Source organism: Diabrotica undecimpunctata, chromosome 3 (assembly GCF_040954645.1).
Source record: "Diabrotica undecimpunctata isolate CICGRU chromosome 3, icDiaUnde3, whole genome shotgun sequence".
Taxonomy (NCBI): Eukaryota; Metazoa; Arthropoda; class Insecta; order Coleoptera; family Chrysomelidae; genus Diabrotica; species Diabrotica undecimpunctata.
In genome coordinates, this window is record NC_092805.1 from 31,071,897 (window position 1) to 31,087,371 (window position 15,475).

At 31.5% G+C, this 15,475-nt stretch overlaps 1 protein-coding gene across 2 annotated transcripts in view; it reads right to left on the reverse strand.

The window, feature by feature from the left end:
• Nucleotides 1-1,262: 1,262 nt before the first annotated feature.
• Nucleotides 1,263-15,475, reverse strand: part of Flo2 (flotillin-2) — a 372,138-nt gene continuing 357,925 nt past the window's right edge. For both annotated transcript variants that reach the window (XM_072525627.1, XM_072525628.1), the window contains 4 exons: nt 15,063-15,182; nt 14,108-14,322; nt 8,951-9,134; nt 1,263-4,681 (listed from right to left, as the gene is read on the reverse strand). In XM_072525627.1, the coding sequence (XP_072381728.1) occupies nt 4,478-4,681; nt 8,951-9,134; nt 14,108-14,322; nt 15,063-15,182 (723 nt within the window). In that variant the 3' untranslated portion in view covers nt 1,263-4,477. The remainder of the gene's footprint in view (nt 4,682-8,950; nt 9,135-14,107; nt 14,323-15,062; nt 15,183-15,475) is intronic.

Consider the following 15,475-nt stretch of genomic DNA (forward strand, 5'->3'; position numbering starts at 1 on the left):
CAGACGCTTTACAGCATGAACTGTATTTAAATTCTCCATTTGGCGGAATTTTCAGTTTTTTTATTGACGATTGTAAGATGAAAGTATTTGCTTTGTTGCTTAGTTGCAGAAATGTGCTGATTATTGTGTCGTTTCTTTATTTTTCTGTGTAAACACATTTCGACAAAATGTCGAATAAATTAAATAAATTAACTCGGTTATTTGAGACTCGAGAGAATGAAATTTTTCTCAGAAATAAACTTTGAATCTTGATAATTGCGTTTCGTTTTGTTTACTGCCGTCAACACAATACATGCATAACTTCTTCCAACTAAACACGTTTTGACATGTTTTTAGAAGACAGTATGTACATACAGACCAAAACAAGCATCTGCAGTCGCTAGTACTTTTTCTATTGATAGACTAAATAATTGAATATCCTTCTGAAATACAAAGAATATATTAATTTGAGTATCTTACATCTTTATATACATAGACGACTTCAGCTCATCCGGTTTATCATTATTATAAGCAGAAATATGATATTTTACTGTTACAATGTTAAGTGACCGAAAGGAAACACATTTTCTTATGCGCCACCAATGATTGAATTCAAAATTTCCTAGAATTCATGAAGAGCACGTGATTTTGGCTACATTTGACCATTTACGGCGCGTGATTTTTGATTTACAGTATCGTTTAATATTTGCCAGATTATAGTGGCAATTAAAAATTAATGTATTTAATTGGAACAAATAAAATGAACAATATTTGCAATACCATTTAATAAAATATTTTTCTCCATTCACACAAGTGGGCAATATAGAAGATTAAAACAAATTTCATTGTAAGAGAAACTATCCTAGTTATGTTGTTTCCTGCATAAATTTTTAGGGAACTCAAAAAGTAAAGAAAAAATATTGAAATCGTAACAATTTAAATATTTTCTTCTACAAAAATATGATTATGAAAAATAAATTATTCAAGTAAATAAAAATAAGTAAATATTACGTTTTATGCAAGAAACAATGTTTAAAATTAATTATTAGAGTATAAATGCTTAAAATAACATCGTTTAAACTTATTGTTTATAAAATGTGCAAATCTTTTGTACTTCTTTAAGATAACACACTACAAATGCAAGTGAATAAAAGGAAAATCGTGAACACACTTGTGGAAAATATATTTACATGAATAAAAACCTATTTTGTCGAGACTATCATTTCTTACCTTGAAAAAACTCACAAAATAGGCAGAATTTAAGTTTGAAATAAATTAAAAAAAAAAATTATTTCAAAAGTTTTTCTTTGCCAAATTTAGTGAGATCACAAAAGGCAATAATTTGATTTTATAGAAGCTGCGCTCTCTAATAGAATTAACGAAAATAAACAAGCAGTGACTTCATTTCTTGTAATAACTAATTGTGTTGTCTCAACTTTTAACAGCTAAAACAATGATTTTATTTAGAACAAACTCAAGAACCTTACGTATGTAAAATATTACTGTGAGTGTGTCTATTTTTTACAGAAGGCATGATATCGAAGATCGTTTCCTTGAGAGTATAACATAATTTTTTAAATACTACAAATATTATTACTCATATTATTTTATGTAGTCACATTATTAGTAGTTATTACAGTTTTATCTCAGTAAAAACAACATGTATTTTAGTAACATCGTACAATATTAAGAAAAACGTCAATCTGAGAAGTACTTACCTAAAAATTTGCAAATCTTATTTTGTTTTAAAAAACTTGAATTTATATAAACACTTTTAACCTGCTAAATATTTCTATCCAGTTTTACAATAAATTCTTTTTAAGATTGTTTGAACAGCAAAGTCGCTTATTATTTATAGAATAAAAACAAATAATATATCAAATAAGTGAAATAAAAACATAAGCCTAAAATTATATATATATATATATATATATATATATATATATATATATTATATATATATATATATATATATATATATATATATATATATATATATATATATATATATATATATATATAGCTACAAATCAAGAGTTTAAAATTGAAAAAAAATGAACGAACATACGAAAGTTGCCAACAACATCGCACTGATTGTTAATATTACAAAAAAAAACGAACCTTCTCACATTACTTCTTTTTCATAAGAACATTTGATGCAGGTAAAGTTTCAAATTTGAAAAGATCATCGAATAGTGACAGGTTTTACATAAATTTGTTAATTAAACGCGAAAGTGTGGAATCGATAAAGCTTTGTGACACTGGTCACAAGTATTCCCATTAATCATAAATATATTTTTAATATTAAGTTTTCGGATACAACGTCCTAGAAGATAAACTTTAACACCGCGACAGAAGGAATTAAATATAAGCTGATAGAAAAAGAAAAATTAAAAACGAAGATCGTGCACTAGAGTGAACATCTTCAACAGCATGTTACATTTTTTATACTTACAAATACACATTTATTATAGGTAAGAAACGTAAAAAGCTTTAGAAAAAGAACCGAGTAAAATCATAATAATTACTACGATACCCACTTAAAGAAAAAAGGTTAATGTACGGGTTAAGTATCCTATACAATAAAATATACGGAGTAAACTCTCAGAAAATGACATAGATATCAAAGCATGGTAGACGTAGCGTAAAAGAAGCTCTTCTGTTGCTACAAAATCACTAAGTAGTATCAAATAGGATAACTTAGAAGGTCTTTTGCATCACCATTATTAAAAAAAATAGCTCAGTTCTTTTCCAAAGCTAAAAACACTTAATGTATAAATTTTGATTTTTTTTGGTACTTAAAGCGTATCTGAAAAAACAAGACATACAAAGAAGATTATATTATATCATCTATTGTAACTATAAGAACTTTTTAAAACGTTTTAAACAGCAATATTATTGTAGTGTTTTAGAAGTATATTAGAACTTTAGCAAAGGATACAACAGTACCAATTTCTATATGAAAAAAGCCAAAATTTATACCATTTAGTGTTTCAAAAAAGACACTTAACACTCTTCTCTAACATTACTGTCGTTTATAAGGGTAAACGTTTTACTACAAGGCTTCAGGTGTGTATTACTTTTGTCGTGGAAGTCGAAACACAATTTTTTTGTAAAAAAGGGTCTTTTGGGAGTAGAAAAATACATCAATTTTGTAGGTCTAGTTCTAAACATTTTCTACATGTCTTCAAATATTTTTCTACAATTAAGGAGTTAAATTTCTTTCAAAAATGGAATATGCCACCAACAAAAACCAACTTTAAATGTTAATATCAGATGTCTACTGAGATTGTGCTGTTGCGGTAAGATGAATGGCGCTACTAAAACGCCAAGGCTATTGAATATTAGGTAGAAAAGTATGGTTTTTCATTTTAAAAAAATTAATGTGCGATATTAGCCCAGTTTTAATAGTCAAACATTTAGTGTCAAAAACCAAATTCTTTTATATATGTGATCACCAGTTACTTTTCATTGATGACAGATCCTCAAAAATAACATTTTATAATACATGAACACTATTATATCGCAGCATTCAACATATTTTTAATTCTTGCCTTAGTCTCTTGCATTTTACAGTTCCCATAGATTTTAAAACAAACTGGAATATATTTTTCGCAAAATTATTAGAAAAACTGGTAAATCATACTCTACATTGTTGCCAAGTTTAAATTTCTTTATTTATGGAGAATTATTTAAAACTATTTAATATAATTCAGTTTATTTTATTTTCTACGTCCATTAAATTCGTATCATTTACATGTTGAAGTTCCCAAAGTTGTGGTTCATATGCTTTACTTAAGTCTAAGTATTAATTTTAAAACCTGAGATATTCAAAATGCAAGTATCTAAATCAACAACAAATTTTCCTATAAGTATCAAATCAAAAACGTTCCAAAGACCTAAACCGTCGTCCAAACACATAAGCTGTAAGCCAAGCTTAACGATTTTTGTCAAATTTTACTAGATTTGAAAAAAAGTAAAGGTGAACGGAGTGGTGGAGGAAAAGTATTCTCAAAGTCACCACTATATGCAAAATATCTATATTTATTTAGACTTAAAAATATAGGTGATGCGATAACTAATGGTAGGATGTTTTGCAAACAAAACTACGTGACTAATCTACAATTTGCAAAAGTAAACGTTCTGTACTGGATAAGATATAAAGTAATTGTAAAATATTTTTAGATTTATCGATTGGTAAACACTATTTTGAAATCAAAAAAAATAGTATGTGCGAAAATACCTATTTCGTAATTGTAAACAAAGATTATAACACACATGGAAGCTTCTCGGCTTGTACAAATTTTCACTTACAAAATCTAAGTTAAAAAATATGAAATAAATCACCCTCCAACTTAAAAATTATTGCAATCATACCATTAGACATCAAACAATATCAAAGAGGTATAAAACCCGTAGCAAAGATGGCGCCGTAACTGTTTTTTGTCAGCTACGGCAATAATAATAAAATTTGACAAAAGGCTGTTCATTTTTAGAATTATTTGACAGCTGTCGGCTTGGGGGTGTAAGAAGCGCCAGGAATTTTAGATAAGGTCTTGGAGAGATCGACTCCCGTTAAGGCATGGAGTGCTGGGGGTATCTGTCCGACCAAGCGGGTGATGTCAGCCGTGGTATTGTCTGGACCTCCGATCAAGACGATTTCTTCGGTCTTCGCAAGAGGAGAAGCCACTTCGGCAGCAATCTGAAAGAATAATTAATACAACGTTAAATATCACGAGCGCTATAATTTAATTTTTATAACAGATTTGAAATTTGTTTTTCTTGAGACAAAGCAGATGTAGAATATTTTCAGCAATTCTAATTCGTACCAGTAAACCACATTTAGCACCTAATATATTCTGACAAGAAAATAGAGAGGATGATTCATTGTTAAGAACTGATTTTACAACTGTCAACGTTGCGAAATTATACAGCGGCATGGATTCTTTCATTATTCTTTTTTTTAATTAAATTATTTTATTAGAAATTAATTCTATTTATCTTGCTTTACTATTATTGAAATATACGTACATGAATTTCTCAAATTCACACCTATCATTGAAAAATGATTCATGTTATCTAAAACCTGTTATCGAGAAGGAAATGTGTGATGCGACGGCAAAGATCGTATTACCATCAAATTCATACTTGACATGATATTAAATTTTTGTTGATTATTAAAAATTAAATGGTCTGGATAATATCTTAGTGGGAATTGCATAGCCGGTAAATGATTAATCGCAAAAATGTTATGCGAACAATTTTTGCAATTAGTGTTTATCTTTGTTGTTCTAGTATCGGCTGTTAAAGTTGTGTTCGGTTGCTTTGTCTTAATAGTTTTCGTGCTTATTTTGTTAAATAATTTCTAATTTTTATTTTGAAGTAAGACAAAATATTAGGTTAAAGTAACACGATTTCCCGTATATTCCATTAGTTTTTCGTAGAATAAAAATAGATATAATCAATGATATAAGTTCACGACATCCACGTCATAGACCCGTCCCACAAAGTAAATTATCTGGAAGGTATATGCTCAACTAAAAAACACTACGGAAGCTGTCAGTCGCTGTTCTTTTTTAACAGGAGTTTAGTGGCAACAGTTGAACACATTGGGCGTGAGAAAAAAATAACAAATGGTTTTAAACCCTTTATCTATAAATCAACACAGACCAAAAACTTTTAAGTAGGATGAAGCCCAAAAAATATCCTCCGCAGAACTGAACATTCATTTTTCTTTGAAAATGGGGCTCCAACTCTCAAATTTATATTAAGTAAAATAGGCGAATGGATAATTTCCTAAAAGAGCCGTAAATTATTACGAAAAGCATTACAAGATCTTAACTTTCGATATATAAAACGATGCCGGAATTCAATTTTAACAGATAAGGAGGAAATAATATAGTACGGCGACATACAGTCGCCAAAATTTGGCAAACAATAACAAATGCACAATACGCCTTTGTTGAAGGTTTATCGACAGGATTACAAGCACCGTCAGGGCCAGTCTAATTATCGCCCATACTGGCAGCGATACTGATTTTCTGCAAAATGGTGCCCTTTTTTTTATATCGAAGAAAACCAAGGACTGTCATGACGACATAGAAGTGGTTTAAGAACATTCTCCAGCGTTTAAATAATAACTCTTTAATAGTACTGAATAATGCAGAACTAATGACAATAAGCAAGGAGCATCGTGTTAGATTTCGTATAGAATCCAATTGAATTAATTTGGGCTTAAATGAAGGAATATCTTGCCCAAGAGAACGTAACATTTAAAATTGGCGATGTTCAGCGTCTATTACAAACCAGTATAGATTGCATAAATCCTACAAATTAGAAGAACGCTATTACCCATGCACTGAAAATAGAAGAAAAAATTGTGTGGAAGTTGGATGGGATAATAGAAATTCCAATCTTTTAATAAAAAGTTTAATGTTTAATATAAATATTTTTATTGTAATATATTTTTTAGCCATATTTGTGCTAAATACGCTAGGAATGATAACGATAATTTCAGATCACAAAAAACATAACAAGCTTATTTACGACTAGAATAAAATCGTGGGTGAGATAGCCAAGCAGGCCAGACTTCACTGTGACTGATCTAGTGAATTGATGGATCAAATCCTGGCCAGAAAACAAAAAGTATAAAGTCTAAATAGTCTGCTACTTATGACTAGAATACGCTGGTGTATCGGATATACCTATGGATGAGCAATACAACAAGAGATATGAGTGTGACGCCTGGTGTTAGTTACAACACTTTTAAGATGCCTTCATGAAACGCCACTGATAAAGAGTAAATAATTACGAATTCATATAAATTGTACTGACGAAATATTAATTTATTAAAACATATCGTGAATCCGTCTATTGTTACAGCTGGCTTACTGTAAAAGAGCGCATATTACCCATTAAAATGTCCGGAGAGCTATCAAAATGTGAACCGATATTATTTTGATTTTCTTATTAGTAAACAGCTAGTTGATTTACACCTAATACAATTCGAATATCGTATTACATTTATTAGTCTCCCTCCTTAATTTCTTGTCAGAGTGTAGATGCTGGTAGTCCGAATCAAAGAAGGAAACATCATCAACTGCAAAAATTAAGCAACATTGTTGCGAGTAGTCTTAGATTTCCGGGTTGAGGAGATCGAATGTATCCCCGGGAATAGGCAGTTGTGCTAGCACGCGGGGTAAAGAAATCAAGGTTTGATTATATTTTTTTGTTGCCAATTTACATTCTGATACACAAACAGGTTTACTTGGATAAAACTGTTTATTACAGACCTAATTCAGTGCCAATTTCTAATAGTTTGTTACTTCACTATTTTCCTTTCCATTATTAATTGGGCTTTTATTGATAATTTGCTGTATGTATTCAGAGATTTTCACTTTTGTATCACGTTTATAATAATAATTACATATTTCCTATACTATTGCTTTTTGCTGTTAGTTTATATAACATTCAACTATAAAAAGTATTCTAAACTTTCATTGTCATTAATGTGCTTGTTAACAGCTTTGACGAAAACTATTTATTCACTTAGTTTTTGGTATCTGATATTCACCGCCTCTGACGGTCATTATTCTTTTGTGCTTTATATTAATTATTGTTATTGGTCACTGAAGAACTTAGCTTTTTTGTTCTTATAATTATTCCCAATTTTAAACAAATACTTGTTGTAGTACGGGTGACGTCGCATATTTTAATTTTGTAGAAATTGATAAGTTATAATTAAATGTACATAAGATATTCTCTTTTTTATTTCAAATACATTGCACTTGCTTATTTCTTTTGTATTTCGGAATATACATACTCAAATCGAAAGGGAGGAACCAGCGTTGTTCTAGACTGGAGGTATATACCTAAACTACCTTTCTGATATCCTCATATATTATCTTAAGACCATCGCATGTGCAGAAAGCAACAAGTGCTACTATTAAATTATTACCGTATTATTACCTTTTTTAACTTAACATATAAAATATTAAGGCAGGGGGAAGTGTTTGTGGTTGGTCGTCGTAAATCGGATCTTAGATTTTTGTAGACATATCTCTTGGAGGTTGTCTATAACTAGAATTTAAATATGATCCAGCTGAAAGAATTGTGAAAAATTCAGGGAACATTTTAGATGAAAAATCAAAGATATAGACTCCTATTATTACAGTAAAAAAATGGCTTAAAGGAAGATGTGATACCTTTTTTCTGTTTCAGCATATTGTAATCCAGTTCTGTCCAGAAAATTAGAAAATTTTCAAATGGCTGAGTAGAATTTTTTTTTGTTCTATAAATAGCTGGTTTTTATACATACTCGTATACAAGAGTAAACAAGTTTTCAAACCAGTTTGAAACATCTGGTAAAGTGCCTCCTAGGGACAAAGAAACTTGGTGGTGGAACGATGAAGTGCAATAGAAGCTTAGGGAGAAGTAAGAGGCATAAGAGGTCTAAAAGAGAGAAAGATAATGATACATACAAGTTAGCAAAACTTTTTCATACCCGAGGGGATGAAAAAGTTATACATCATTGCTAAAGCAAGGGACAAGTTATTAAAGGACTTGATTCACGTGCGGCAGATGATGGAAGATTGTTAAGATCCGTTGTTGAAATAAAGCAAAGGATGGTACGATGGTACTTTAGAAAGTTGCTAAATGTAGAACACTAGAGTAGAGACAGAAGATGCGGGACCCCAAATGAGAATGTAATACCGGAGATAATGAGAGATGCGGTTGTCAAGGCTTTAAATAGGATGAAGAATGGCAAGGCAATAGGACCTGATAGAATACCTGTGGAGGTTTGGAAGATTTTGATGAAGAAATTCTAGGATACACTTCAATAAAAATCTAAGGTCGAATTCACTACAAATAAGATTTTATCATTTTTTTATATTTGAGAAAAAAATGTACTTTACAAAAAGGTTTTGTGTGGTGTATAACTACATATTTCAGTTTATTATGATTTACATACCTTAGGTAAGGCCTCGAGGACGAGCGACATAATGGCAGCGTCTCCGTATTGCTTGTAAACAGCGGCTTTCTGTCTCATTCTTTCGGCTTCGGCTTTACCAACGCCGGCAATGGCGGAAGCTTCAGCGGTACCCAACATCTTGACCTTCTCACTCTCAGCTTGAGCGGTCTTTACGGTTTGTGTTCTAAAATTATGAACCAAATATAAATATTAATGAGTTTCATGACGTATTTCACCTTTCATGAAGTTACAGCTTTATAGTTCCAAATGTAGTGGCGAGCAGTTCCACGAAATATTTTATCGTATAGAGAATAGAAACAGCTATGCAGTTGCGATGCAATATTAAATAATTTGAGAATATTTTATATTTGAAACCGCAAAATATTGTATTACTCTAAATTACATTATTTTACTAAATATTATTGCATACTAAAAATAAATGAAATTCACTGTTAAAAAGATTATTTTATCTATAAAACCGTAATTGTAGTCGTAAAGGGCATACAAAGAACTGATAAAAATTATGTCCCAAAATTTCTAAAAACTGGAATTAAAACGAGTTTGTAATTCAATGTTATTATATTTTCCAGTCTCCTATAGAAAAGTGAGTCTTAGAAACTATTCTATACAACGAAAACGGTTGAAAAGGAAGTATGTTGGTTGTCATAAATGGTGGTGCGCAGATGGGTTTCATACCGAATGTATTTTTGATATTTACATCAAGTGATTATAATGATGATCTGAACGCAAAAAAATCCGAAAAATAGTTGAAAGAACAGTTAATCGTCAAATTGTCTGTTAGATCTGAAGTTGTTACTGAAAATCATCCATACCATAATGTAAAAATTAAAAGGGCACCTACCAGAAATTGACAGAAAAGGCTGAAGGTAAAAGTAATGTATTAAACAAAAATTAAAAGAATTTAAGACATTTTTTTTTGAAAATAATGATTGACTAAAAAAGATGTTACATGGAGCGAAAATGTTATTTATGTTACGCCAAATATAAAATGGCATGAAATAGATGAAGTAACTGAACTGGAAACTCAAATGTTCTTTTTTTTCCTAAAGGTGCGTTTTCACCAAAAACATTTACAAACATCTACACACAAACATTAGCAAACATTTGTTAACGTGTACCAACACATGTTTGGCATAGTTTGTCAAAAACAAGAACTCAAGAATTTGAGTAAGTTTGCAAACATTTGCCATCGTTCCGTCTTGTTTGTACAAAATGGCTCCAGAAGAAAAGTTATATGTGCCACTAGTTTTATAATCATGTTTGAGTTAGTAAAAAACGAGAATATAAAAAAAGAAGAAATCGTAGATTTTGGATGTCAAATTTAAAAGAACTTCTAAATGATTCGTCCACACTCTTTCTGTTGCTATTTCATACCAGGCGTCGAATTTTTTAAGTTTATTGTAGTATAGCTTATGACTGACATTCCATATTTCTGGTTTCATTTTGTAAAATTCAATTCTAAACATTTCTCATTATCCCATTCCATTTTTTTGTAAAAACAAATAATTCTCGACTAATCGCTCACCGAAAACAAACTATTCCTTTTTTACTATGACAATATAAAACCTAGTGTCTCCACCAAACACGCACGAACAACGAATCCCTTTGAAGTACCGACAGCCGACGGAACCGTGCCAAACAATTGCAAACGTTTGCAATTGTTTGGGAGCGTTCTGAAATCTGTCTACGTCTACACCAACCAAATAAAATTGTTTGCTAACAGTTGCAAACATTTGCAAACGTTTTCAAACATTTTGCGGGCTTGGTGAAAACGCACCTTAAATACGTTACTGACAATTTGTTTCATTAAATGGAAAATTTTACTAATTTTTACGGAAATCAAAATCAAACTCGATTTCAAGTTACAAATAATAATGAAATGAAAAGGTTTTTGGTATACATTACGATGGGTAATACCCATTATCCAAGAGTAACAAATTATTGGGAGCAAACACTGCAAATATCGTTCATCGCAAAGAATATGCAACTAAATAAATTTTTCAAAATGCGAAATAATGTACTTGTTGATACCCTCAAAATCCAATCGATAATGACATACTTTGGAAAATACATCCACTCTAGAATCGAATTATAGCCAGGTTCATGACTCTACGAATAGAGACACATTTTATGTCATCATCATCATCAATCAGCCCTGAGTTGTCCATTGTTGAACATAGGCCTCCTCTAGACTTTTCCATCTGCTATCCATCTGCGTTTCGCTTGTCAGCCCGTGGTCTCCACTCAAGCAATTTTTTTGTCCAACTGTCGTCTTTCATTCTTGCAACATATCCTGCCCATCTCCATTTTTGCCTTGTAATATTTTCGATAATGTCTTCCACTCCGGTTCGTCTACGAACTTCCTCGTTTCTTATTCTATTTCTTAAGCTTATTCCAAGCATTGATCTCTCCATCTTTCGTTGTGTCCTTCTCAATTTTTCGGCTGATGTTTTTGTGAGAGTTAAGGTTTCTGCTCCGTATGTGAGGACTGGTAGAACGCACTGGTTAAAAGCTTTTCTTTTTAAATGGATCGGTATATTTGTTTTAAATACGTCTCTCATTTTTCCGAATGCAGCCCAACCCAGACTTATTCTTCTAAGTTGCTCGCATGTTTGGTTATCTCGCGTTAACCTTATTTCGTGACCCAAATACACATATTTTTCCACAAGTTCTATGGGCGACTTTTCGATTTCTATTAGCTCATTGGGGACGAGATTGGTCATCATTTTTGTTTTTCCATAGTTTATTTTTAAACCGACTTTCGGGGTTACTTGCTGTAGTTGTTGTAGCATAACTCTGGCTTCTCCTAAGTTGTCTGTTATGAGAACAATATCATCGGCATATCTGAGATGATTGAATATCTTTCCATCGATTCTAATACCCTTTGATTCCCACTCTAGCCGTTTAAATGCGTACTCCATAACTGTTATAAATAGTTTTGGCGACAAGGTATCTTCCTGCCGCACCCTCTGCCAATTTTTATCTTCTCAGTAATGCAATGGAGGTTAACGGTTGTTGTGGCATTTTCGTATATATTTCGAATAATATTTGCATACCTGTGATCTATTCTGCATTCTGATAGTGCTTTTAAGATAGCAACTGTTTCGACTGTGTCAAATGCTTTGTGGAAGTCGACAAAGATAAGAGCAAGGGGTCTGTTATATTCGATAGACTTTTCAACTAGAGTTTTAAGGCATTGCAAATGGTCGTTTGTTCCGTGTCCGCTCGAAATCCTGCCTGTTCTTCTGATTGATAGAAATCGAGTTTTGCTTCTAATTTGTTTGTCAGTATTCGAGTAAAGAGCTTGTATAAGTGGTTAAGCAAACTAATTGGCCTATAGTTTTCGAGATCTGATTTATCCCCTTTTTTGTGGAGGAGGATTGTAACCGAATTCTTCCATTTACTTGGAATGTTTTCACTATGCAGACATAGATTAAAAAGTGTTTGGATTCGGGACATCAAAAGTGGACCTCCTAGTTTAATTATGTCAATGACTACACCATCTTCCCCTGGAGCTCTATTATTTTTCATATTTTTGAGGGCATGTTGAATTTCCTCTCGTGATATATCTGGTATATCCTCCGATCCTACATTATGTACCTTTTGTATTGGTTGTTCGATGAGCTCTGGAATACCTTGACTTTTATATAATGTTTCATAGAAACTTTCCACTATATGTAATATGCTTGGTCTATCTGAGATAATATTTCCATTTTTGTCTTTAAGTTGGAAGATTTCTTTTTTTGCCATTTTCCATTTTTCTCCTCAATGCTTTCATGTTTTTGTTGTCTTCTATAGTTTTTATAATTTTCTCGTTGCTGTATTTTCTAATATCCCGTCTAATGGCTTTAGAGATTTCTTTATTGATGTTGTTTATAACTTGTGAGTCAACATTTCCTTGACTTCTCAGCATTCTACGATCTTCCATTTTTTGTTTCGTTTCTTTACTAATTTTTTGTTCTTTTGCCCACATAATGCATAAATTTTCTGTTTGTTAGATATTTTTAAGCAGCTTTTAATTTAGACCTGCTTTGAGCAAATATATGACGACTACAAACGAATTGATCAAGAGTAGTGAATCGATGTCAAGAACCGCTATTCTATGACTCTACCCGTGACGACGCCATCTTGTGGTGGTAGTTCCGTGACGCTCGCATCAGCATTTTGCTGTAGAAAAAAAGTAGTACGTCAGTATATAAGTTTCGCTTCAAAAGCTATCATAGTCTTCCTGCACTTTCGTACTTATTTATGTCGTAGAAGCTTTAGCTTTGGCTGAAAAAACAGTACCAAGAAAGAAAAGTCGTCCTTCCACTACACTGGATAATTCTGTAAACTCATTGCGTTTTTCAACCCCACAAAATTTAGAATTGTACTGAAGTATGCTATATCCAGCAAACGTAGACAATGTGAAGCTTTTATTAAAAGTAGAGGTGGAATATATTAGTTTACGTTGTTGCTTTCTGTTTTTAAAGTTTTGTTAACTGTTGTTATCTTTGATTACTAATTTAGTATTGTTTCAGTTAAAACACGTGTTAAAGAATAAAACCTACGTCTATTTTCTTTGTTTTTAAAGATATCAGGGAAATTAAAAAAACAAAATGTTCACAAAATATCAGAATGATTTCGATGTAAACCCACCCTTGTATCTTGTTCTCCCTGTACGGTGTCTCAAACTTAAGATAAGAAAAACATTTTTTTCTTTCACCCGGTATAAGCACAAAAAAGAAGTTTGAGTAAACCTTTGACCCTCAGTGTCAATACCAAACAAAAGGTATAAAATATTAAAAAAAAATTAGAGAAATCCGTTAATACGTTCACGATAAAATCTACTAGCAAAAGGAGCATAATTTTTGGTGGTGCAAAACTGTTGCGGTTAAGTTTATAATCTAATATTATTTTTTAATACATTCTGTCTATTTTGTACCATCTTCAATAATTTGACCTATTGTAAATTTGATTTTTTGGAAGCCAGTGCTTGGTTAGGTTAGACATTGCCGTTTCGAGAAATTCTCGCTACTGCATTTGAAACCAGCTTTACATGTCATGAATCTTGATACAGGGGCAACACAGCGTAACAGTGTAACAAAATACAAAATAAGATATAGACAAAAGCAGCTTAAAACAAGTAAAATATACCTTCTTCCTTCAGCGAGGATTTCGACTTTGTAACTCTCGGCCTCAGCTGGTAGGCGCACAGTGGCATTCAGTTCTCGTTCTTTTCTGAGAACTTCCTGTGCTTCAATTTCGATCTGCTTCTTTCTCTCAACAACGTCGATCTGAATTTCTTCGTTTCGGATTCTTTGTCGAATTTTTGCGGCTTGTAGTTCGTAGGCTAACTGAGCTTGTGCTTTCTAGAAACAAAGAAACACAAAATTAAAACAATAAATGTTATATATAATACGAAAATACGAAAATAGATATAATACGAAAAAAATGAAGAACTGGAGGAAAAAAAAACATCTTTTGTTCATGTGACGAAAAAAAATGGCATGTAAAACAATGTTCGTCTAAATCTTAATTGACTAATAAGAACTTTTCTTTATCACGTAAAGTTCTTTAAAATATTCTTTCCTGAGATGTAAGGTCCCGGTATATATTTATTTCCAGTTTATACTCGACCCAAACCACAATAGCATCTATAGTTAATATATAATGATTTTATGTGTTTGACATTTCAATCTTTTTACAACTATAATTCTTCTTAATTTCTTTAAAGAGCTTGCCAAAGTAGTCGTCACGTGGTGAGACATCACTTGAAAATATCGGGATTAAAAGGAATTATAATTGTAAAAAGATTTCATAGTAAAAGTCATAAAAACACTGTTTGATTTGAAATTTTATTTCTGTTAGTTAAATACTTCTCAACTAATCGTTATTTACTCTCAATAGTATATTATTGTTGAAGAAACAGTTAAAAATGTTTATTTTTCGTTTTCGTTTCGTAATCTTTTAAGCTACATACTTCAATGTTCGTTAATTTTATATTTTAAGTGCAGACTGAGAGAATAATTATTGATATGCATAATATCTTTTATTTTAGGGGTTTCATTTTGAAGAATACGAAAGACACTGTATGAATAAAAATACTTACGGCAGTGTTGACTTCCTGGTCAAAGTTTGCTTTTTGCAATTTAAACATTCTAGAATTGTCTTCGATTTTTGTATCCGTGGAATACTTAATGTCCATTGCAGATTTCTGACACTCAGATTCCTAAAATAACAGAAAAATCTTCATGAAATTTAGAAATTAGTCATTTAGAAGTCTACTTTGAGGTTATGTGTGTATTTTTTATTTATAGTAGACAAAATATACAAAAAAATGAAAGGAGACGTCAAAAAAACATGAACCGTAATAATATTCCAAAGCAAACACAAAAAAAAATTAGGGATCTGTACGTGCGAATAGAAGAATCTATACCCCGTTTGAAATATAAATGATCCCTTCTTCAACTCTGGTTATGGTTGAGGACTTAGAAACAGGACTGACACTCTGAACAGAAATAA